Below are 23,644 nucleotides of genomic sequence, written 5' to 3' on the forward strand. Positions count from 1 at the left end.
GTAACTCTTTCTGTAGTAGCCTCAAACTGGAAACTAAAGATGTATCCACCTATCTGGGAATGACTAAACAAATTATGACATGATATAACAGAATATCATTGTCCTATAAGAAATGACAAAACAGACAGTTTCAGAGAAAACTGGGAAGATTCATATGAACTGATGCAGAGTAAAGTGAGCAGAATTACAGTAACAATTTCTACAATAATAGCAAAATTATAAAGACAAGCAACTTTAAAATTCTGATCAGTACAATTGTAAACTGTGGTGGCTCAAAGAGGAAGTATGCCACTCACCTCCTCCCATTGAGGTAAAGGTCTTAAAATGCAGAATGAAACATAGATTTTTAGATGTGGGCAATGTGGGAATTTGTTTGATATGCATACTTGTTAATGAGGGTTCTGTTTGCCTTTCTAAAAGTTGTTCAATGGGGGAAAAAGAAATAAATGCTTGTTAACTGGGAAAAATAATAAAATTAAATTTGGGGAAAACTTGAGCACTTGTAAAACATTTAGAAAGACATGATCAAGGGACCAGAATCATACAAGAGAAGTACTCGATGCTTCACAATCTAACAGATGACAAATCACTGAACTACAAATACAAACCTCAAAATCTCCTTGAGAATTTAACACAAAAATGTACTGTAACCAGCGCATTATCAAAGATAAAATTTTTCATCTAGGATTGCTCAAGCATAATTATGATCCAGAAACATCTAAAAACCACATTTTTTTTTTTAGCGTAGCAAAAGATTTAATGATGAAAGGGAATTTTGTTGTTGTTTAGTTGTTTCAGTCATCTCAACCTTTCATGACCCCACCTGGGTTTTTCTTGGCAGAGATACTAGAATGATATGGTATTTCCTTCTCTAACTCATTTTCCAGATAAGGAAATTGAGACAGATGGGGTTAAGGGACATGCAGGTGCTTGAGGCCAGATTTAAAGTCAGGTCTTCCTCACTCCAGGCCCAGAACACTGTTCCCTGTGCCCCCTAGCTGCCCTGAAGGGACATCTATTCCAATCTTCATGTGACAGATGAGGGAATAGGCTCAGGGGACTGAAGAGACTTGCCCATCTTATCTTGGGGAGGGAGGAAGGAAAGGAGAAAAATCTGGACTTCAAAATTTTACAAAAATGAATGTTGAAAACTATCTTTACATGTAATCAGGGAATTCTATTAAAAAATAGAAAAGTAGAATAATGAAACAGGCTTAGACAAGGAAGAATCAAGAATAACTGAACTCAGTAATTCAGTCTTTAATAACACCCCCCCCCACACACCAAACACAAATTATCTAGGAAAGAATTCCATATTGTTTTTTAAATAGTATTTTATTTTTCCAATTGCATATAAAGACAATTTTAAATATTTTTTTTAAATTTTGAAGAACTACATTTTTTTTGAAAGATGTTTTGAATATCTTCAATGTTTTAAACTTATAATATCCAAATGATGTGGAATGGAAATCTTTCAAAATATTGACAGACAATGGCAGTAATAAAAACTATGTGAAAAGAGAAAGTACTTTTCATTCATGTTGTCCTATCTGTACTGGATTGTACCTCAAAGGCTTGTAGCGAGTTACAGAAATTAGCCTTGAGGCCACTACTTTCATTCCATTACAAAAAAATCATTTTATCTAGCTATGGAATAGCTTCACCAAACACTAGACATAAAAGAATGTTAGAAAGTGACATGTCCCCATACTATCAAAATGAAAGATTAGACGAATGAAGTTAATAAAAATGATGACAATAATCCTCAGAAAAAAGGCAGTGTGGTGGTATAAGTGTATAGAGTTGGACTGAGTCAAGAAGTTTTCCCTCTGATACATACAGACAATGTGACCCTGGACAAGTTAGTGAATCTTATAGTTCCACTGGGAATTCTTTTTTTTTTAAAATTAATTTATTTGTCTTCAATTTTTTGCAATCACTTCCATAAGTCTTAGATTTTTCCATTGGGAATTCTTAAGGTTATAAGCCATGGAAAAATTGTCCATATGCATTGGCAGAAAGAATGTCCTCACAGGGAATTCCTTATACCAATGAAATCACAGGTCTGAACTAAACAATATTAACTAATCTTATTACATCATAATAGTATGCATACATAACCCCATCTTCTACAGGAAGCTTTTCCTAAGTCCTCCTCATTCTAGTCCCTTCTCTCTCTTAACTATTTCCTAGATATAGCTTGTTTGTGTAGATTAGTTTGCATCAGACTGTAAGCTTCTTGAGGACTAGGAGTGCCTTTTGCTTCTTTTTGTATCCCCAGCACTAAGCACAGTTCCTGGTGCACAGAAGGTGCTGAATAAATATTTACTGACTTGCTGACACAAAACATCACATTATGCAAAGAGCATATAACAGATCTGCCAGATGACATACAGGGAGCAACAGAAAATGGAAGGTACATATATTATAAAGGGCATAAGTGCATTTGGTTACTAGTCTCCTTTAAAATGATATAGAGCTTTATGCTTTTCAAATAATTTTCACATCCACTATCTCCCTTTCTAAAAGAACACATGGGATAAACAGGTGAAGGCTTACTTTTGTTTTTCAAAGATAAGCATAAAAAGATACAAGATATACTTAACAACACACCATACATCAGGAAAAGAAAACAAGTCCCCCAATTCTAGTCCAGTGAGACTTCCCATCACACTCCCTGGCTTCTGCAACATCACAGGCAGTCAATTGGTATTTCCCATTGGTAATTCTTTCTATATGGCGAAAGTGCAATTTTGGGAGGCAAAAAACTGTCTACAGCTTCCGTCTTGGAATTTTGCAGCTGATGGGGAGTCATTTTGTGTTATGGCTTTTCATTCACTGCTAATGTCAGATAATGTTCTTCAAACAGCTGGGATGCATTATGCATACTGTATGGTACATAGAGCACGTTTTCACCACCAATTCCCATAACTGATGGTGATGGGTATATACTTCATTTGGGCATTTAGTGACCGTTTGCATTATTTAGCAGAACATCTGACAAGCTGGCCGCAGAAAATGGATTTAGTTTTGAAATATTCTCCACACAGGGAACCTATGGTGACATCATAGACTCTATCCTACTTACATCTGGTTAGTGTAGGTTAGGGCTGACAAAAGATTTCAAAGGCCCACAGATTAAAAAAAAAATCAGTCAGCAAATTGATTCAGAAATGGTATTGGGTTTCAAAAAATTATAAAACTAAGTATAAGAAAGAGCTCCCAAATCAATATTTTTAAAAAATGATGTTATAGAGAGTAATATTTAAACTCTAGTACATAGAGTTTAGAAAGTGAAACTTAATTCGTAGTCAAACAGGAAAAGAGAACAGGAACTACACAACAAAGGGCCTTCCTAGAAATGTTAATAATACTAGAGCTAGATCTTTCTGAATAAACTCTCCTCCTCCTCTTCCTGTCCTTCTTAAACATAGGCACCTACCACAAGGAAGACACACTTAGAAATTCATTCATTCAACCCATAGTAAGGAGCTACCCTGTATAAGGCACTGTCCTAGGCACCAAGATGAAAATGCCATCACCTGCTGTCAAGAAACTTAAAATCTAGTAGGAGATTTACAAAATATATCAGTGTAACATAAGCCTCAAAACAGAATGTAGGAGTTGTTGGATAAGAAAGGCATAAGCAAAGAAGTCCTTCCTTCTCCTTAGAGGAAGTAGTATTTCAGCCGGGTCTTGCATGACCAGTAGAATTTCCAATGAGGAAGATCTGAAGGTGGCATGGAGGAAAGAAGGCGAGTTCTAGGCAGAGAAAATGACATAAGCAAAAACACAGGGGTTAGGAAGAGTACAGCAGGAGAGGAGCTGAGTTTGGTGAGGGTCAAGAACAGGTAGATAAATACTGGGAAGTTAGATTAGATTAGAGCCAAACTGGAGAAAGTGCCAAATGCAACATGAGTTTTTACTTTCACTTTGAAAGCCAGGGAAAGCCCTCCATGATCAAAATGACATTTTGGGAAGATTACTGTGCCAACATGTCCAGGATGGATTGGAAGGGGAGCAGCTGAAGGATAGGACTCGAAGGCTCAGGTTCAAGGGGTGTGAGATCTACAGTAGGGTGGCAGCAACAGGTGTTAATATAAAGCAGGTATAAGAACCTTTGGGAAGGAACAATGGCTCTGACAGCTGATAGAATGTCACAAGGAGGTTAGAGGGAGAAGGTAAACATGATTCTAGAGTTTTGACTCTATGAGTAAATAGGGAAATGGTGGCACCATTGAGGAAAATAGGGAAATAATAAGGAAGAGCTAGTTTTAGAGAGAGATGAGAAGTTGAGTGCTAGCCATGTTGGATTTGAGTTAAGAGATGAGATAACCAGGTAGAATCAGCCAACTGAAGGTTGGGAATACAAGATTAGCTAAAGCTTCGAAGACAGGGTAAAACTATAGAGATAGAGATATTCATCTCTTCTGACCACTAAGGATCAATTTAGTGCTACCTACTATACCAAATACTTAGAACTTTAGACTAACCCTAGAATTATAGAAAACATTTTTTTAAGAATTTTTCACAAATTAAAAATAAAAACTAGTAATCCACAAATTCAGAAAACATGTCCCAAAGCATATGACCACATAGCCTAAAAGTTAAAAAAAAATTTTTTTAAGTTTTCAAATATATAACATTACCACTTTTACCTTTGAATGAATGTCTGGGCAGCTTGTAAAGGAATGTCTGGAATATCAATATCATTGTTATCATCATCCAAGGATTTGGAATAGGTAATGTTTCCATTGTCAATATTTATTAGGATTAAGCCATCTGCTTCCTTTTAAATAAGTACCAAAATTAAAGGTTATTTTATAATGAAATATTTTCATAATAGATCTTGAAAATTCAAATACAATACATTTTGCTGTCAAGAATTTAATTGCATCAATGTACTTTGCTAAGATAAAATTTCAGTAATTTATAGGCTTCTGCATATATGACATTTTCTTCCATGAAAAGCTAAGAATATATCAGAAGCTGTTGAAAGCAATAATTAACACAACTGAACCCCTTCTTTCTTCTCCTCTGGATTAGGAGAAAAAATTCCAATATATGTTTGTGGAAGATTTTTTTTGACCTATTCAAATCCTATGATCTTATCCACCAAATCCAGCTAAGTGCATTTTTGACAACTTGAAAAGCATTTAATTCTTTTTTAGTTAGTAGGACCTTTGCAAATCATGTCTAAACTAGCAGAAAATCCTTCTTGCCAGTACCCAAGTTCTCCTTTCATCTTTCTGGATGTGGAAAACACACAAGTGCAGTATAGGGGCAGAGTCCTAAAGCAGATGAAGATACAGAGCAAATAAATTTTATTTTAAAAGACTGTTTTTACGTTAAAAATTAGTGAGAATCATGGGTAAATACAAGCCTATACTTGCTCACTTCTTATTTCTATATGCCCTAAAAGTCAGTTTTATAAATATTAGAGAGATCTACAAACTAAATAGTTTGTAGTACACAGCTCCATACCCTATTTAAACTAAAATGTTAAGAATCATTCTGGTTCAGCAGTCTTGAATAAGGCTATGCTTTCAAATGATATACACATTAGCTTTAAACCCCAGTTCTTTTTCTGGCCTCACAGTTCTTGGAAGTAAAATAAAATATAAATCTGAAAGCTAAATAGAGGTGTCCTTTGTCTTACTGATACGGAGGGGGGAGAGAACTACACGTAAATGTTTAGATATTGTAAATATCTCTAACATGCTGTTGGAATTCAACTTAGTTCCTTCCCCTGGCACAAGACTACTGGTGAATAAAATTGGAGAACTAAATTCAGAACTCTGTTAGTTAAAACATTTGTCTTCACTTGTGAAAGTTTCCAGAGTCATAATATGGGTAAGATCCTTCTACTAAAGAGATTTACTTAACTACAGCCAGCTGGAATTAACCGTCAGTAAAAAAAAAAACCAAAACAGCCTTCCCTTTTGAAAATTCTGGAGACAGGGTGTTGCTCACTGAGGGCTAAAAATAGAAAAAACACATTAATACTATGATGGGGGTTTTTTTCCCTTTACTACTCAGACTAGATGACGTCTTTTAGTTTCTTCCATTAGTGTCTGAATAGCCTTTTCTTGATGCATATTTTTTTTCCCAGTGAATCATGCATTTCAGCATCAACACTTAACTACACCCAATTATCCTAATTACTCATATCCTTAAGTATGACTAACACTAGACATATCTCCTGTGATCATGCTGGCTGGTAAAAAGCACTTAAAAATAACTTCATAACCAGGCTACTGACCAATCCAAGTAGATTTTTAAAAATGTAATGACCCATATTTATATAGTGCTTTTAGGTGTTAAAAAAAACAAAACACTTTCCCTGCAAAAATGTGAAGTATGTAGAACAAGGATTATAGTCCCAATTTTACAAATGAGGAAACTGAGGTGCAAAGAGGTTAACTGATTTTTTCCCCCACGACTATACAAGTTATTAAGTGCAGAATAAGAATTCCAACTCAGGTCTCCCAACTCCATGTCAAATGCTCTGATGTCACACTGCCCCTCCAATTTACCTCTTCTCCTATTTAGGGTAATGTGTTCTCTAACTGAATCCCGTAACCTACTATGGAGCCTGCCCACAGTGAGATATAAAACATATCCTATCTTGTCACATACTAGATTATGCTACAGAACTTTCATTTTTAAACAATTCTTTACCAGGGAATAAATAACTTGAGTAAAACTTACTTGGAATGTTATGTATTGAAGTGAATATAAATAGATTTAAAATGTATGTAACCTCACACTACTGGCTATCAAATAAAAACAGAAAAATAGGTTTTGATTTCTAGAGGCATAATTGATTTAAATTACTACATGCCCTCAAAACTATGTCTGATTATATTATAATCAGTTTCTATAACACAAAGGGTATGATTTTTGTCTAAAAATTAATGTTTAAAATTAATGACATGTCTAAAATTAATTGTTTTCAAGATATGCTTAAATTAACCTTGCTAGCTGATGATCTTCCCTCCCCACCCTCACAGCATCCATCTTCCAAAGACTTCAGCTCCTTTCACATATATTATCATTAACTCATGAGTCCTAACAATATTGTTCTTAGTAGTTAAAAGGTATAGTCAGACATTCTATATCTCACCTTGCTAACTTCTTCAAAGTGATCAAGATGACATCCCATAAGGAAAGATGTAGGTGCCATTACAAAGTCCAGCATCTGACCAGAAAGAATGGGTACAAAGGTGTGCTGCCACTGAATAGGGTGAAGATACAGCATAAAGCACTCAGCAATGAGTGTGAGGAGAGCCCAGTCCGAAGAGAAAAACACCATCCGCTGTTCAGTTAAAATGCAGGATATGATCTAGGGGGAGACAAATAGTATTAAGAATCTGCTCATGCACTGATGAAGTTTCAGATGGAGATTCCTGACTCAGGCTATTTCCACTGGTGGTTCCCCATATGTGGAATGCCCTCTCAGGCCCTGGCTTCCTTTAAATCACACTAAAATCCTACCTTCTACAAGAAGAGTTTCCCAATCTCCCTTAATATTTGTGCCTTCCCGCTATTGATTATCTCCAATATTTTGTACATAGTTGTTTCTGTGGTGTTCTCCTATTAGATTGTGAGTTCTTTGAGAACATGGACTGTTTTTTGCTTTTCTTTCCACCCCCAGGACTTTGCACAGTGTCTGCCATGGAAGGAGCTTAATATATGCTTGCTGATCTGATTTTATGTAAATGCAAAGCATTTAACATAAAGAGAACCCTGTAAATATTAGTCAAATAAGTACAGGTTATATCCTAATACTTTGTGATAAGGATTGCATTGAAGCATCCCTATATACATATTACATTTTAAACAAAAGAAGTCTAGAAATGTAAGATATTGAACTAATCACGAAGATGGGGAATAGCCTGTTTACTATGGGCAAGTAAGATATAAAGTTTTCATGGAATTATATAATCTTAAGAGGTGGGAAGGACTTCAGATATCATTTAATCCAATCTGTTGCTAAAAAAAATACTCTCTACAGCTGTTGTTTTCAAAGTTTTTAATCTCAGGAGTTCTCTGAAATCTTAAAAATTATGCTGTGTATACAATATTAGAAGTTAACCATATTAGACTACAACCTTATTAGAAATTAGCCAATATTTATTCAAATATCTTAGTATTATTATGAAAAATAGCTTTGACCTCACAGAGGTCTGAAAGAAGTCTCAGGGACACACTTTGAGAAATACTGCAATAGACCATCCTCAACAAGTATTCAACAGCCTTTGCTGGATTTGGAATAATAGCTAATATTTATATAGCACTCTGAGCTTTGCAAAGTGCTTTACAAATATCATCTCATTTGACATTCACAATAACCCTGAAAGGTAGATGGTAGGGATAATAATCCCTGCTTTACAAATGAGGAAACTGAGGCAGACAGAGAGCAGTTAAGTGACTTGTCTAGGGTCATACCACTAATAAGTGTCTGAGTCAGGACTTGAACTGAGGTCTTCCTGTTCCCTGGTCCAGGACTCTATTCATTGTGCCACCTAGCTGCCTGTATATAACCTTAGCCCCTGAGGCAGTCTATTTCCTTTCCAGGTAATTCTAATTATTTGGAATTATTTCTGCACATCCAAACATAACCTACCTCCCTTCAACTTCCTCTCATTACTTTAAATTTTGCCCCTGAACTTCATGCAAAACCCATCTAATCCTTCCATACAAAGGACTTTCAAATACTTGAAGATAACAGTCTCTTCTTAAGACTAAATATCTCCAGTTATTTCACCCAGGTTTTTATGGTCTGGTTCAGTCTGATCAGAGATCCTCTCTCGATCTGCCTGAGTTCCACTGTCACTTTTTAGGTGACAGACAAGAGCAAAAGCTCCCAGGCCATGGTTCTAGTTGCAGGCAGCCATCTTTCCTTCTATTCCCCCAACACTCAAAAATACAGCTACCATCCTTCCTCCATCCCTCCCAGTCATAGCATGAAAGCTCACCGGCAAGCATATGAGCAAGGATATTTCTATCTACAAATGCATTTTTAAGACACTTATATGGCTGCTAAAAAGAAGTTTAAGTGGTTTTAAAATAAAGCATTAATACAAAGATAAAAAACTGGGTTTGTTTCTGGTTTCCATTGAGTGTTACTCTGACATACCACATAGCTGACATCAAAACTCCGTGTCAGTTGTGCTATAAGAAATGACAAACAGGCGGACTTCAGAAAAACCTGGAAAGACTTATATGAACTGATGCTGAGTGAAATGAGCAGAACCAGGAGAACATTGTACACAGTAATGGCCACAAGGCTGTTTCTCATGTGAAATCTGTTCAAGGACTGTTTCTGACAGACTTAGCCCCTCACAGCAATGCAAGGACCTAAAACATTCCCAAAGACTCTTGAGGCAAAATGCCATCCATATCCAGAGAAAACTATGGAATCGGAATGCAGAATGAAACAGACTATTTTCTCTTGTGTTGTTTTGTTTTGGTTTTTCTCATGGTTTTTCTCATTCATTTTAATTTGTCTATGCAACACGACTAATGTGAAAATGTGTTTAATAAGAATGTATATGTATGTAAGATTACACGCCATCTCGAGGAGGGACAGGGGAGAGAAGGGGAGAAAATTTAAAACTTGTGGAAGTGATTGTTGAAAACTGAAAACAAATTAATTAAATTAAAAAAAAAACTCTATGTCAAAGTATCAAACTACCTTAAGGTTCCAATTAGGAACGCTTCTAGCTCTAAAATGCTATGAGCTTAATTAATCATTAAGTGTTACTATTATCAGCTCTAACCACCTTTTGAATCACCCCATTCCAAAATACCACAACCCTGTTATTTGCAAATAAGGTATAAACTGAACATTTGTTTTATGCAGGGCTTACAAGACTCTTCTCCTGGAAATTCTTAATTGTGATAATACTGGAATCACGGGATTTAAAGTTGGGGCCTCAGAATTTCATCCAGTCTAAATGCCTACCTTATAGATGAGGAAACTGAGGCCCAGAGAGGTTAAATAATACAATACAGCAATTTTGATGCTGCATTAAACTAGCAAAAATGGGATTTGACTGGAATAAAAAGATACTTACCTGTAATACCTTCTCAGGTTTGAAACACAGTAAGGGAAGGTGAAGGTCCAGGTCTATAATGGGGCTGTCAGGATCCGCCCGTGAAGGAAACACTACCTGTAGTGGCTTCATGTTAAATACCTGAGAAAACCAACATTAAGGTTTTAACACTGACTTGGCATGATAGGCATGACAGCTTAAAAATAATAAATCAAGAAAATCTAAAACAACAAAAATCTCACTAATCTACTAGAAGGGGAGGGGGGAGAGTCTGGATTAAAAGACATTTCTAAAAAAAAACACACACAATGCTATTATATTATGTTCATGTTAGAACCCCCATTAAAATGCTATCTCCTTGAGAAGAAAATGATTTTTTTTTTGGTATTCCTGGCACTTAGCATAACATAAGCATTCAATTAATGATGGTCTGTCAACTGGGTGACTCAAGCACATGCATTAATTCAAACTAGACTAACTAATGTGTTGCCAAAGAGAAGTCTTTGAAAATCTGCTCTCATAGGTAAAAATGATTTATAACTGCCATATCAATTGTTGGCATGCAAAAGAATTCTCCTAAAGCACTTAAAAATTGTTTTGCCTCTTAAGCAGGTTGAGTATGGTCTGTAAATATTTCCATTTTATTCATCTGCTTAGCAAATCCTTTTCTGCATAGTTAGAGCAAAAGTCAACTTCAGATTAGGTGATTGTCCAAATCATCGCAACATTAGTGGAGTCCAAATTTATCAAATTGCTGTTCCTAAAATATTTAGTTCTAATTTGGTCATTTAATATTTCTTGAAAACACACTTGACAAAAAATGTTCTAAGAATGAAAAATGTTCTAAAAATGACGTGCTATAGAAGCATTTATAAATGTCAAAAAATGTCAAAAAACTAATTGTTAATTCATCTGAGATGGAAGAGAGGTAAGTTGCCTGATGAAGTCCAATTTCACATGAGAAAACTTTAACTAGGAACAGTTGAATTCAGTTATGGCACAACAGGAAGAACTATACAAAGGAGGGTTTCCCAATAACTCTGTATTCAGAATGTTTTTGTTTTTATCAAGTATCAGCTATTGGGAAAATAAAGAATTCTAAAGATGAAACAAAGTAAAATACGACCAGCTTTAGCCTATCAAAGTTTAATCACAAAAGCTGTATGGAAAACTATCCTTGTAGGTGAGAAGAATAGTTTCTCACGTTAAAAAATAGTAAGATACACAATGGGAGACAGTGGTTAACTTCTTCCCCAATTCTTCTTTTATAGCCTTTGGCACCCCTACGTTCTCAATTTAAATCTTACTATGTTAATAAGCAGAATGTACGGTACTCTGGCAGTTACATTTATCAGGAATGTGAAATGAACTTAAAATAGGCACAAGACTCCTTTTTTGGAAGTTATGTTTTGATCTTAGTTGAATGTTGTTTAGAAAAAAATCAACCAACAAGAAACATGGAGGGATTTTATACTCTGCTCTTTTTAGTCAACTGAGTAACCAGTTTAATGTGAGGACAAAGAATGCTACAGAAAATTATTACAAGTGTGTTGGTTTCCTTCTCATATTTTCATCAAGGTTGTCCTTAATACATGTGAAGATCATTTTCATAATGATTTTATAAGTAGTCTGCTACTGTTGTGTAGGATTAGTCTGTCCCTCTCATTTGTAGATTATATTGGACACAAATCTGGGGATTGATACTGACTATATCCATCTCCAGAACATACCAGGGTCTCTTCACTGAGATACATTATTTTTCAGTCAGTCAAGTAAGTATTCTGCACTTACTACATGTCAGGTATTATGCTAAGTACTGAGACTACCAAAAAAAACCCCTCAAGGAGCATAAATTCTAATGGGAGAGACAACATGTACATGACTAGGTCCATGTAGGATAAATAAAGATGGAAAAAAATAGATTCACGCTGAAGAGATAGGTACAATAATTTATAAAGGAAAAATTAGACAGAGTGTTTATTTTCAAGTTTCTCATATAGAGTTGGATGCCCAATTCATTAGAGCGTGTCTGTATGTGTGTATGTATGTATATGCGTATGTATGTATATATGTATGTGTATATGTGTGTGTATGTGTGCGTGTGTGTGTGTGTGTATGTACAGGACACTACAGATGGACAGTGAATGGGGCTCAGCTGAGTTAAAAGCAAGCTAGGTTGCATTTGGGAAACTGTGCAGGGTTTCCAATGACTCTAAGCTGGTCCTAGGTCCAAAAACCTATCTTTTTTAATGCAAATGTTCTGGAGGTGCTATCTAGCTGTTAGTAATTAACAGCTATCCAGTTGTTAATTAAGGTTAATCTCTACAGAACTGAAAAAGTCATGAGTAATACAAGGGGAAATGGAATGATATACAGTAGGCATATTTCCAAAGATTATTTACATATAAGATGCAGCCTGGAGATGTTGAGTAGGAAATACCAGATGGAAAAATTATATAGGCCAGTCATGTGCCAAGAGTAAAGGAGATGAATGTCCAGAGTGTTGTCCTGGTAATGTAAAAAAACAAAAAAACAAAAACAAAACAAAACAAAACACCCAAAACAAAACAACTTGGAGGAAGGGCTCAAGAACATTGGGTAGATAAATCCTCTGTGAAGGACGTAAGGCATATATAACATGAGCAAGCACTGCATGGATGAGTTGTCATCTGCACAAATGGAGGAAACAAATAATAGCGAATAGATAGAACTTTTATAGCACTTCAGGCTTGCCAAAGTGCTTTACATACGTGAACTCACTGGATTAGTGAAATCACAAATCTAATGAGATACTAAAGACATAACCCATGCTTCAAATGACTACACAAAATTTTGCTCACCAATGGAGAGGGCCTGTGCCTAGAACCAAAGCGTCTACTAAAGTATTTCCTCACTAAGTTGCTGGGGTTCTACATCCAATTATGCTACTGATAAAAGTGTGTGACCATGAGCAAATCACTTAACTTCTCTGAAATTATCCATTTTTCTGGAATGAAAGAATTTTGAAACTGGACAGAGACCTCAACACTCAACACAAGTTCAACACTTCATTTTACAGATGAAAAACACTGTGACCCCAAGAGATAAATTCAAAAGTCCTTCTGACTTTCTCAAGTTAAAGATAGGAGCCTCTTGACACATCTCACAATACATGGCTGGTTGTTGAATCACAACCAGAATCTGAATCTCCAAGCTCCCAAATCAAGGTTGTTACTGCTTCACAATTATGATAAACTATCATTAGCACACATGTATACGGAGGTATTGTCGAGATTTTTGGATGAGAGAATGCCAGACCAATCAACTTTGATGGCACCTATTTAGGAATTCATTAACAGATTTTTTTTCCTAAGCAATTTTAACCTCTTGATATTGGTTCAAGTAATGCTAAAACACATCCTCATTCCTGAGAGGCAATATACAATACTGAAAAGAGAAGTTGGTTCACATTCTGATTCAGACAGTTTCTAGCTATGTGAACAACAGAAAAACACAGTGTGTCTCAAAAGTGTTAGTGCGGTTTAAACTTCAATAATCCCATGCTATTATTAATAAACTTTAATAGCATAAAACAGCATTAAGACTTTTGAGACACCAGGTATGAATTCCTTCGTCTATGAGTATTATCCTTGCATGAAACACATTACAAGGTTGCTATAAGAAAATAGCTTAGTAACTTAGAGGAAAAAAATAAGGGATTATGGATTTGAAAGAAACTTTGAGAGATTATGTAGTCCAGAAAGTCTTAACCTAGGTTCTGTGAACTTTTTTTTAAAAAATATTTTGATAACTACATTTCAATATAATTGCTTTCCTTTGTAATCCTATGTATTTTACGCATTCAAAAACATTATTCTAAGAAGACCTCCATAGATTTCACCAAACTGTCACAAAAAATATTTGGAATCTTTTGATCTAGTCTAATCTCATCATTTTATAGGTGAAGAAACTCAGGCCCAAAAGTTTAACTGATTTGCACAAGCTCACCTAGCTAAAAGACTGTCTAAGAGCCTGAGCTCAAGCATCCTTCTGACACAAAATCCAGTGTTCTTTCAATACATGCACTGTATGTTGTCTACCTGCTAATAACCATTAATTTGTCATTAGTACAGCATGTGACACATTTCCAATAATTTTTCATGTAGACTTCATTTTCAGAAATAGTACAACCAAGCAAAGTTTAGGTACAGTCTTTATATGGGTTAATTTAGCTGAACAAATCTAGTTTGTGAAGCACAAGGTTAGACTGTGGTAGGTGAGTTTATATGGAAGGTATCATAAAAGGATTGTTAATTCCTTAGCTAATTACCAGATGGAGTGGTCCAGGTGGAGGGCTGGGGATTAAAGACAATTTTGCAGCAAAATCTTTTATTCGCTCATCAACATCAAAATCCTTACAAAGTTTCAGTTGTGCCAATAAACTGAAAGAAAATAATCATTTCTGTTAATTTAGTGAGGAGAAAAAAATAAAATCAAACAGTCCTGGTTAATCTCAATTATATACCATAACCTAAATTTTAATTTAATGACATCATCTGAAAAAGTTAAATGCCCTGTCCTAACAGCATGTCTCAGAAGAAAATTACCAAGAAATTTTACTTCAATGTTTTAACTATCTCCATGCACAAAAAGCTAAAATTTACTAACAAGGAATACAATTTTAAAATTATTGTGGCCTAAGAAGGAAGCTTTTCAAAAAGTAACTAAAATAAGACATTATAATTTAATAATAAATGGTGATGAAGGGTGATAAAGTCATTCCAGACGATTCCTCTTCATACGCTCAACCTTCCAACCAAACCAGTCTACTTATTGCTCCCCCAGATCTGAATTTCTATCTCTCACCTCTGCGTCTGTTTTGCTGGCCTAAAAGAAACTCCCCCAAATCATCCCTACCTTCTTTAAATCTGTTGATTTCTTCAAGGCCCAATGCAGGTGCTTCCTCTTATAGGAAGCTTTGCTTGATCCTCCAAGTGCAAATTACACTGATCAGTCTGGGTAAATGTTGTTCTCCCCTTTTCCCCCAAAGAATGTAAGCTCATTCAAGAAACAGACGATTTTTTTCATTTTATGTCTCCAAAAGAGAAGACAGTGCTTTGCACACAGTAGGTACTTAACAGATAAGCATTTAATTATAGAAGCATATAATTAATGAAGAGTTTTAATTATTACAAAGTTTTTTGTAAAGACTAAATCTGCCTTTCTGCAATTTCTACCTGCTGTTTCTACAAACCTGCCCATTTCTCCCCCACTTTCAAAATCCTCTCATCTACATACCTGATGTCTCTATTGCCTCTCTGCTCTTGATTTTAACCCTTCACAATCCAGCTTCTGACCTCAGTATTCAACAAAAACTGCTCTCTCCAAAGTCACCAACAATCTCTTAATTACCAGTCTAACAGCCTTTCCTTGATTCACCTCCTTCTTGACTTCTCTGCATCTCCTGACCCTGTTGATCACCTTTTCCTTCTCCCTTGACTTTGTTTTGACTTGTCTTTCCCTTCTCTAGTTTTTCAGGACATTGCTCTCTTCTGATTCTCCTCCTACCTTTCTGACTGCTCTTTCCTAGTCTCTTGGGAGAGATTCATCCAGATCATGCCCACTCATCTGAGACATCTCCCTCAATATTCTGCCTGGGCCCTCTTTTCTTTTCCCTTTCTGCTACCTCACTTAGTGATCTCATCAGTACTCATGGGTTCAATAACCATCTCTACGCAGATGATTTCTAGATCTACATGTCTAGCCCTAATCTCTCTCCTGAACTCTAGTTTGGGATTTACCCACTCTCCTTTGGATATCATGGACTGAATGTCCCATTGACATCTCAAACTCAACATGCCACAAGAGAACTCATTATGTTTCCTCCCAAGACTTCCCCTTTTCCAAACTTCCTTATCAGCATCAAGGACACCACTATCCTCTCAGTTACTCAGGCTCATCATAATCCTCCATTCATCACTCTTGTTCACTCAACACACCCAATCAGTTGATAAATCTTATTGTTTCTATCTACACAACATAATCCCTTATACATCCTCTTTTTTCCCACAGTAACCAGGCCCTCATCACCTATCACCTGGACTAATGCCATAGCCTTCTTAATTGGTCTTCCTACCTTAAGTCTTTCTTCATTCTAATCCATTCTCAACTCAGTTGCTAAGGTGATTTTCCCAAAGAGTAGGTCTGACCATGTCATCTCACCACCCAATAAACTCCAGTGGTTCCCCAGCACCAACAGGAAAAGATATAAAGTTATCTTTCTGGCATTTAAAACTCTTCATAACCTGTACCCTTCTTTCCAGTCTTACCTCCATGCTCTCTATAATTCAGTCATACTTGCTGTTCAATGCACAGATCATTCCATCTCCAAGCTCCATGTCTTTGCATTGGTTGTCCCTTGTACTTAGAATGCTCTTTCCCATCACTCCCACCTCTTAGTTTCACTTGCCTTCCTTCAAGACTTAGTTCAAACCCCCCCTTCTAGAGGAGGTCTTTCCTGATCACCCCACCCATCTGCTAGTGTTTTACCCTCTGAAATGACCTGCCATCTTGTGTGTTGCGGGTTACTTACAGGCTGTCTCCCCCATTAGAATACAAGCTCCTTGAGGGTAGGCACCAGTTTTGCTTTTTTTTTAATCCCCAGGTCTTGGCACAGTATCTGAAAGTCCTTAATAAATATTTTTGATTGACTAACAGAATCAAATAGAAGCATGATCCCCTTTTTCACATATCACCATACTTAAAGCAGCTAAGTCTTCTCCAGGCTAAAAATCCCTAGTCAGTACAAATGGTCCTCAGAGGTCATGACCCAAAGGCCATTCTTCAGCCTGGTTACTCTTTTCTGGACATTCTCCATTCATCTTATCAAATGTTCTTTTTCAAATGTGGTGCCCAGAATGGAACACAAAATCCCAGAAGTGGTCTGATCAGGGAGGTGGAGTATATCACCTTCTTGGTCCTAGATACCATACCTCTCAATATATCTTACAACCATAACCACTTCATGGCTGCCATATCATACTTATGACTCATTTATAACACACTTGAGGTTTGCAAAGATCTGATCTAGCCACAACTTCTTCATCTTGTATTTATGAAATTGATTTTTTGAATCCAAGTGTAAAGCTTTATAAGGACCCCTTTTAAATTTCATGTTTTTAGTTTTGGCCCAATAATGTAGCCCATCCAAGATTTTTTTGAAACCTGAATGACATCCAGAATTAGCTACATTTAGAGGTTGGGAAGTGGGCCAATGGATAGAGTGCTGACTTGAATTCAAGGAGATCTTAGGTCACAACCAGACTCAGACACTTGGTAACTGGGTGATCCTGAGCAAGTTACTTAGCCTCTGTCTACCTCAGTTCCCTCTACTGTAAAATGAATATAATAATGGCACCTACATCTCAGGGTTGTTGTGAGGATCAAATGAGATAATATTCGTAAAGTGCTTTCCAAACTTAAAAGTGCTTTATAAATGCTCCCTATTATTATTACTTTCTAGCTTCATATCATTGGCAGATTTGATAAATAACATTAGGGTAGCATTTAATGTGATGTGTCCCTGCTAAAGTCTGGACACAGGGCTCTGTATATGTTCTGTATATATTTTGTACTATACAATCTGCTTCTGTTACTGAACAGTCACTGTCCAAAATGAAGAACAACAAGGCTGGCCTCTTTTGTGATTATGTTCTTCAACATACATGAGTAAAGGAAAATGTACTTCAATTTCATATGTCTTACAATTCATAACAGGGTTCTACCTACTCCCAACTAAGCCCAATGCACTTTGTATGCATATTCAACTTGTAAAGAATTACCTTCATAAGGAGATCAAACTGGTCCTAATTCAGGAATGTATTATTTTTCTCACTATAGACATAGGCTGGTGTTTGCTTTTTAGAATGAATAAATTTGCTCGTTGTTTTTCTCACTATGAACATTCATCTACACTCATTTAGTTATTAGTTAATAATATTAGAAATTTTTGTAATGGAAATATAGAGAAATCATAATTTCATTCAATTTCATACATAGAAGAGGTGTGACTGTAATGAGTCTCTTTCATATGTAGCTAAAGATGTCAACCTCATTTCTCTATTACTGCATACTGTCAATAAAACTGTTCTTGTGATATGCATTTTGTTTCCTGCGCTGCTTATTATGTTGTTTGTTTAAATGAAATATAAATGGACAATGTATAAATTATTTGTATCGAAATAAAAACTTCAAAATGTGGCCAGAAAAAATGTAAATAAAAGTCAACAGAAGTAAGTCCTTTGATTTAACAGAGTATCAGACAATCTTTCCAAATATTTGTCAATTATTTTGACACTTTACAAACTTTTACTACAAAAAAAAAAATAAGCCATAGTTCTTACCAGGAAAGACAATCTCTGAGGGCATTATAATATGGATATCTAGATATAAGACAAATTGCAAACGGCACAAAGCAGCTAACGGCATGTGTGCTCTGCCCAGGCAATTCGAAGTGTGTTTTGCCATTGTAGAAACAGTGTTCATCCTGAAAGTAAAGTCAGACAATTACTATCTTGACTTTTTTAGTCACTAGACCTCTCCCTCTCCCTCAATAATAAGTTTTAGGTAACTGGTGACAAGCCAAGGAAGGTGAGATAGTACAAGTCAGAAGTGCCAGACATCCTGGCACAGGGAAAAGAACACTGGATTTGGAGTCAGAGGAGAACTGGGTAAGAATCTAGGCTTTCCTGCTTTCTGTGTGACCTAAAGCAATGGCCTCAGTTTCCCTACCAGATATCAATCAGCAAGAATTTCTTAAGTACATACTATGTGCTGGGCACTATTAGTTGCTGGGGAGACAAGGATACAAAGAAACAGCACCTCCTCCTCCTATCCCCCCTACATATATGTATGTATATGTGTATTTACATTCTATTAGAAGAGATAACATACGCATATGTATAGATATGCAGTGTACACATTCATATGTTTGTATAGGCATACAGAAATATGTACACATGTGTACTGTGCACATCCATACACATGCATATTCTATATGCATATAAACATAAATACACATGCATGTGCATATTTATGTGTCTGTATATTTATATGCATAGACAAACACACAAGAATGTGTACATTGACAAAGGTATGTGTAATTATACATGCATGTATGAATATACATATATGTACATTATATACACTATATGTGTATATAAAATGCATAAATATTTATGTATACCTGCATATTTATATGTGCATATAAATATACATGTAAATTCATATGTATTAATACACGCCTTATACTATACATACATAGAAATATGTGCAAGCATGCAAGTACAAGTCTATATTAATAGGTCTTTACTTCTATGTGCATATTAATTATATACATGCATGTATGTGTATGTTCATACACATCTGCATATGTATATGCACATGCAAACAGATGTATGTAGTCATATATCAATACATTTATACATTTGTGCATATATACATATAAATAGTACCTAAATACACATGTATATTTTTGCATATAGATACAAACATATATTTACACATAAAAGTCAAAATACATGCAAAATAAATACCTAAATAAAAGTTACTTTGGAGGAAGGTACATGGAACTAGGGGGGTGGAAAGGTCAGCAAAGGGTTCATGGAGAAGGTGATAATTGAGCTGAACTTTGAAAGAAATCTGGGATCCTAAGAGGGGGAGGTGAGGATGGATCACACAAGAGCCAGCCTGTGCAAAAGGATGGAGACGGGGAGATAGAACACTGTTTGTATGAAGCAGGAAGGCTAGTTTTGCTGGACTGTGAGAGTATGACAGGAGTTAATGTATAATAAAGTTAATAATAAATGGGTCTGGGTTACTTAGGGTTTTCAAAACTATTAGGAAACTATCACAAAAGTCCAGGCAAAAGGTTGTGAAGGCCTCTTGAATAAGGGTGATGATCATGTGAGTAGAGAGAAGGAAATCAATGAAAGAAAACTTGGAGAGGTAGAAATAAAAAGACTTGGAAAGAGATGCTGAAATTGCAAACCAAGAACAAGGTACTTTGTAAGCCTCAGTTTTCGTCTTTAAAATGGGAGTAATACTTGTAATGTTTCCTTTACAACAAAAGTTCTTCATCATTTTTGTGTCATGGACTGCTTTGACAGTCTAATTAAACCTACAGACCCCGTCTAAGGATAACGTTTTCAAATAATTGAAGGAAATGCCAAATTTCATTTAGAGGCTAATGAAAATAAATGTTACCTTTTTTCCATCTAAATTTTTGGACCTCCTAAAACCTATCCATGGACTGGAGCGGGAGTGGGGGCGGGGGGAGGAGGGGACCATAGATTAGAACCCCTTGCCTTACAGGGTTGTTGTAAAGATTGAGATAATGCATGTAAAGTACTTTGTAAATCTTAAAGTACTCTATAAATATGAACAGACATGCCTTGGTTGAGGTGACACATTTAAGACTCACTTTAAACATCACCAATAAGTCAAACTGGCAAAAAAGCACCAGGATCTTGGACTCTCATTTAATTGCTACTTTAAGCAATGAGATTACCTTCTCTAATGTAGAGCATAAAAATCTTTGCGTAGTTTTATTTCCCTTTTGAAAATGCTTTAAAATAATAAAATTACTCAAATCTACCAAAATATCAACAGAAAATGTAAAACACAAATAACCTACTTGAATAGGTCTGTAGTATTGTGCAACCACACCATACGTTCTGTTCCCGCATACATCAGTAAGGACCAGAAAATGTACCCGATCTTCCTTGTTTTCAGGAGCAACACAGAGTCCTCCTATAAAAAGAAAGTAGGGGTGGGAGGGTAGGGAGGAAATTCTCATTAGTCACCTACACAGCACAAATTCTTAAAGAAATGGCACCTCTAGTTAGTATAGCACAGGAGTACTAAGGTCCTGTCAAAGCCTTCATTTATAGAGTGCCAAAATTGGACTTTCAGTTCACTCTTTTTTCCATCTGCAGATGACATGAAGCTAGTAAGTAATAGTAATAGGTAGCATTTATAAAGCACTTCTAAGTTTGTAAAGGGCTTTACAAATATCTCATTTGATCCTCACAACTATTTTCGTGTATCTGGTTTGTACATAGTTGTTTGTATATTGTCTCCTTCATTAGACTGTGAGCATTTTGAGAGCAGAGACTGGTTTTTGCCTTTCTTTATACCATGAATTTAGCATTATGCCCATGCTAAGTCCTGGGGATACAAAGAAAGGCAAACTGCCTGGCACACAGTAGGTGCTTAATGGTAGTTGACTATTTTTGCTCTCACATTAAGTAAATACTTTGTTTCAGAGTACTAGTATGTAATTTTGTTGATCTAGGAAGCACACCAGTGGGGGCTCGGGAGTTACAGTGCTAAGAATTAAGAATGTATCCTCTCTCTCCCTGCTAAAAGGTTACCTCCAGAACCCCAGGAGAGTTTGATTCCTGGCCATGAGGTGACAAGACCCATAAGGCAGTAATAATAATAACTATTATAACTACAATAGCTACCATTATGTAGCATTTTAAGTTTTGCAAAGCATTTTAACACCTACTGGTGAGAGGGCAGACTGGAGTGAGCTAGCCAATTCAAACAGGAGGTGGCCACATCCACTCTGGGGCTACACAAACATAACAGTAAAGTCTTACTGACAAAATGCTTTTTCCAGGGTACAAAAGGAGTGAGGAAGGTGGTGTTCTGGATTAACTTCATGTCTACCCAACCCATGGTCATGGTCACTGTAGCCTGCAGGGATCTGACTTCAACTTCTCTGTATAAGATCAGCGTAAAAAAGGGGAGGGCAGGAAGAGGTAGGTAGTTATAATTTTAACAAAACATGCTTAAACCTTGGTTCCCTTCCCTTAAGCACTTCAATCTTCATTATTATCAGTGATAAACTGGTGCCCAGAATACCATGCTCTTTCCATGGGAATCAGTGTATCTGCAGGACAGCTCTGCATAGAACTGCTACAGGTACACCTTTGTCTTCATTTGTCCTAGCATCATGAAGAACAATCGGAGGTGGGCAGTGGGCAGCATAGGTAAATGTGGCCAATTCAAACTCTACAAGGTGAACAGAATTTTGGGGGAGGTGATGACTTTTTAAAACCATCTGCTAAATCTTCTTGAGAAATGTTTAAATTAATCTCAAAGTTTTAATAGCACTTATCAAAGCAAGGGAATTTAGATTTGTTTTTGTTGTTTAGTTGATTCAGTTGTATCCGACTCTTTATGACCCCTTTTGGGGTTTTCTTGGCAGAGATACTTAGAGTGGATTCCATTTTCTTCTCCACATCATTTTACAGATGAGGAAACTGAGGCAAACAGGATTAAGTGACTTGCTCAGGGTCACACAGCTAAGCGTCTGAGGTCAAATTTGAATTCAGATTCTCCTGAGTACAGGTTCAGTGCTCTATCCAGTGCACTACCTAGCTGCCCCAAATGTAGATCACATTACCACAAAGAATGACACATATGAAGAACATATAAAATATGTAAAATGTTTAGAAAATAATGTAAAATAAAAAGGCACAACTAAGAGATTTATATACACACTAATTCCTTTATACCAAAACATTTGGTATAATGTATAAGTGAACACAGAGCCATAAGGAAGTAATAATAATTACAATTATTACAATAAAATATTACAATAGCTACCATTATAAAGCATTTTAAGGTTTGCAAAGCACTATAAATGTCATCTTATTTGATCCTCACAACAACTCTGGAAAGCAGGTACTATCCCTATTTTACAGAAGAGGAACCAGAGGCTGAGACTGATTAAATGATATCCTCAGGGTAACATGGCTCACATGCATCTGAAGCAGTATTTGAACTCAAGTCTTCTTCATTCCAATTCTAACACTTTTTCTACTGTGCCACATAGATAGCTTCTTTTGTTCTAAAGAAGTTAGGGCACTTCCAGTTCTCATAATCTGATAAAGCTACTTAACAAACCTAAGTATTCACCTGGTTTGGCTTCCTGACATGTTCATCTTGACATGTGCAACAGTTCCAGCACAAGTTGGTGTTATGAAAACTGTGAGCCTACTTAAACACAGGCTGATTTCTTGCAATAAATTATTTTATGTGAGTAAAAATGTACATTTTAAAATAAAAAACCAACCTCCTATAATTGAAATTTTTTAAGTGCTAAAGTATGATATAGGATTGTGATGGAATACTACTGTGCTATAAGAAATTATAAGGTTAATGATCTTAGAAAAACATGGAGACCTACACGAAATAATGAAGAATGAAATGACCAGAACCAAGAAAACATCATATACAGTAACAGCATTAAGAATGACTTTGAGCAAATAAGTCATTTTGACTATTGTAAACACCCAAATTAACAAAAAAAGACACTATCTGCATCCAGAGAAAGAAATGATAAACAGAAGTATGGATAGAATAATTTTACTTATATATATACCTATTTGTGAATAATGGTAATAATGGGAAGGGAAGAAAAAATAAAAAAAGGAAATTTACATGACAATTTTATTATATATTTAAAAGGAATAGCAAATTGTACACAATAGAGTTGCAGTTGCATATGCAAATATCTTTTTTATTAAACTATG

General features: G+C 35.9%; 1 protein-coding gene across 5 annotated transcripts in view; it reads right to left on the reverse strand.

The window, feature by feature from the left end:
- DENND3 (DENN domain containing 3) overlaps positions 1-23,644 on the reverse strand; it is a 113,543-nt gene that overhangs the window by 67,896 nt on the left and 22,003 nt on the right. For all 5 annotated transcript variants that reach the window (XM_072602955.1, XM_072602956.1, XM_072602952.1 and 2 more), the window contains 6 exons: positions 20,734-20,849; positions 18,443-18,585; positions 14,371-14,482; positions 10,083-10,202; positions 7,127-7,345; positions 4,659-4,789 (listed from right to left, as the gene is read on the reverse strand). In XM_072602955.1, coding sequence (XP_072459056.1) covers positions 4,659-4,789; positions 7,127-7,345; positions 10,083-10,202; positions 14,371-14,482; positions 18,443-18,585; positions 20,734-20,849 — 841 coding nt within the window. The remainder of the gene's footprint in view (positions 1-4,658; positions 4,790-7,126; positions 7,346-10,082; positions 10,203-14,370; positions 14,483-18,442; positions 18,586-20,733; positions 20,850-23,644) is intronic.

This window comes from Notamacropus eugenii, chromosome 4 (assembly GCF_028372415.1).
Source record: "Notamacropus eugenii isolate mMacEug1 chromosome 4, mMacEug1.pri_v2, whole genome shotgun sequence".
Taxonomy (NCBI): Eukaryota; Metazoa; Chordata; class Mammalia; order Diprotodontia; family Macropodidae; genus Notamacropus; species Notamacropus eugenii.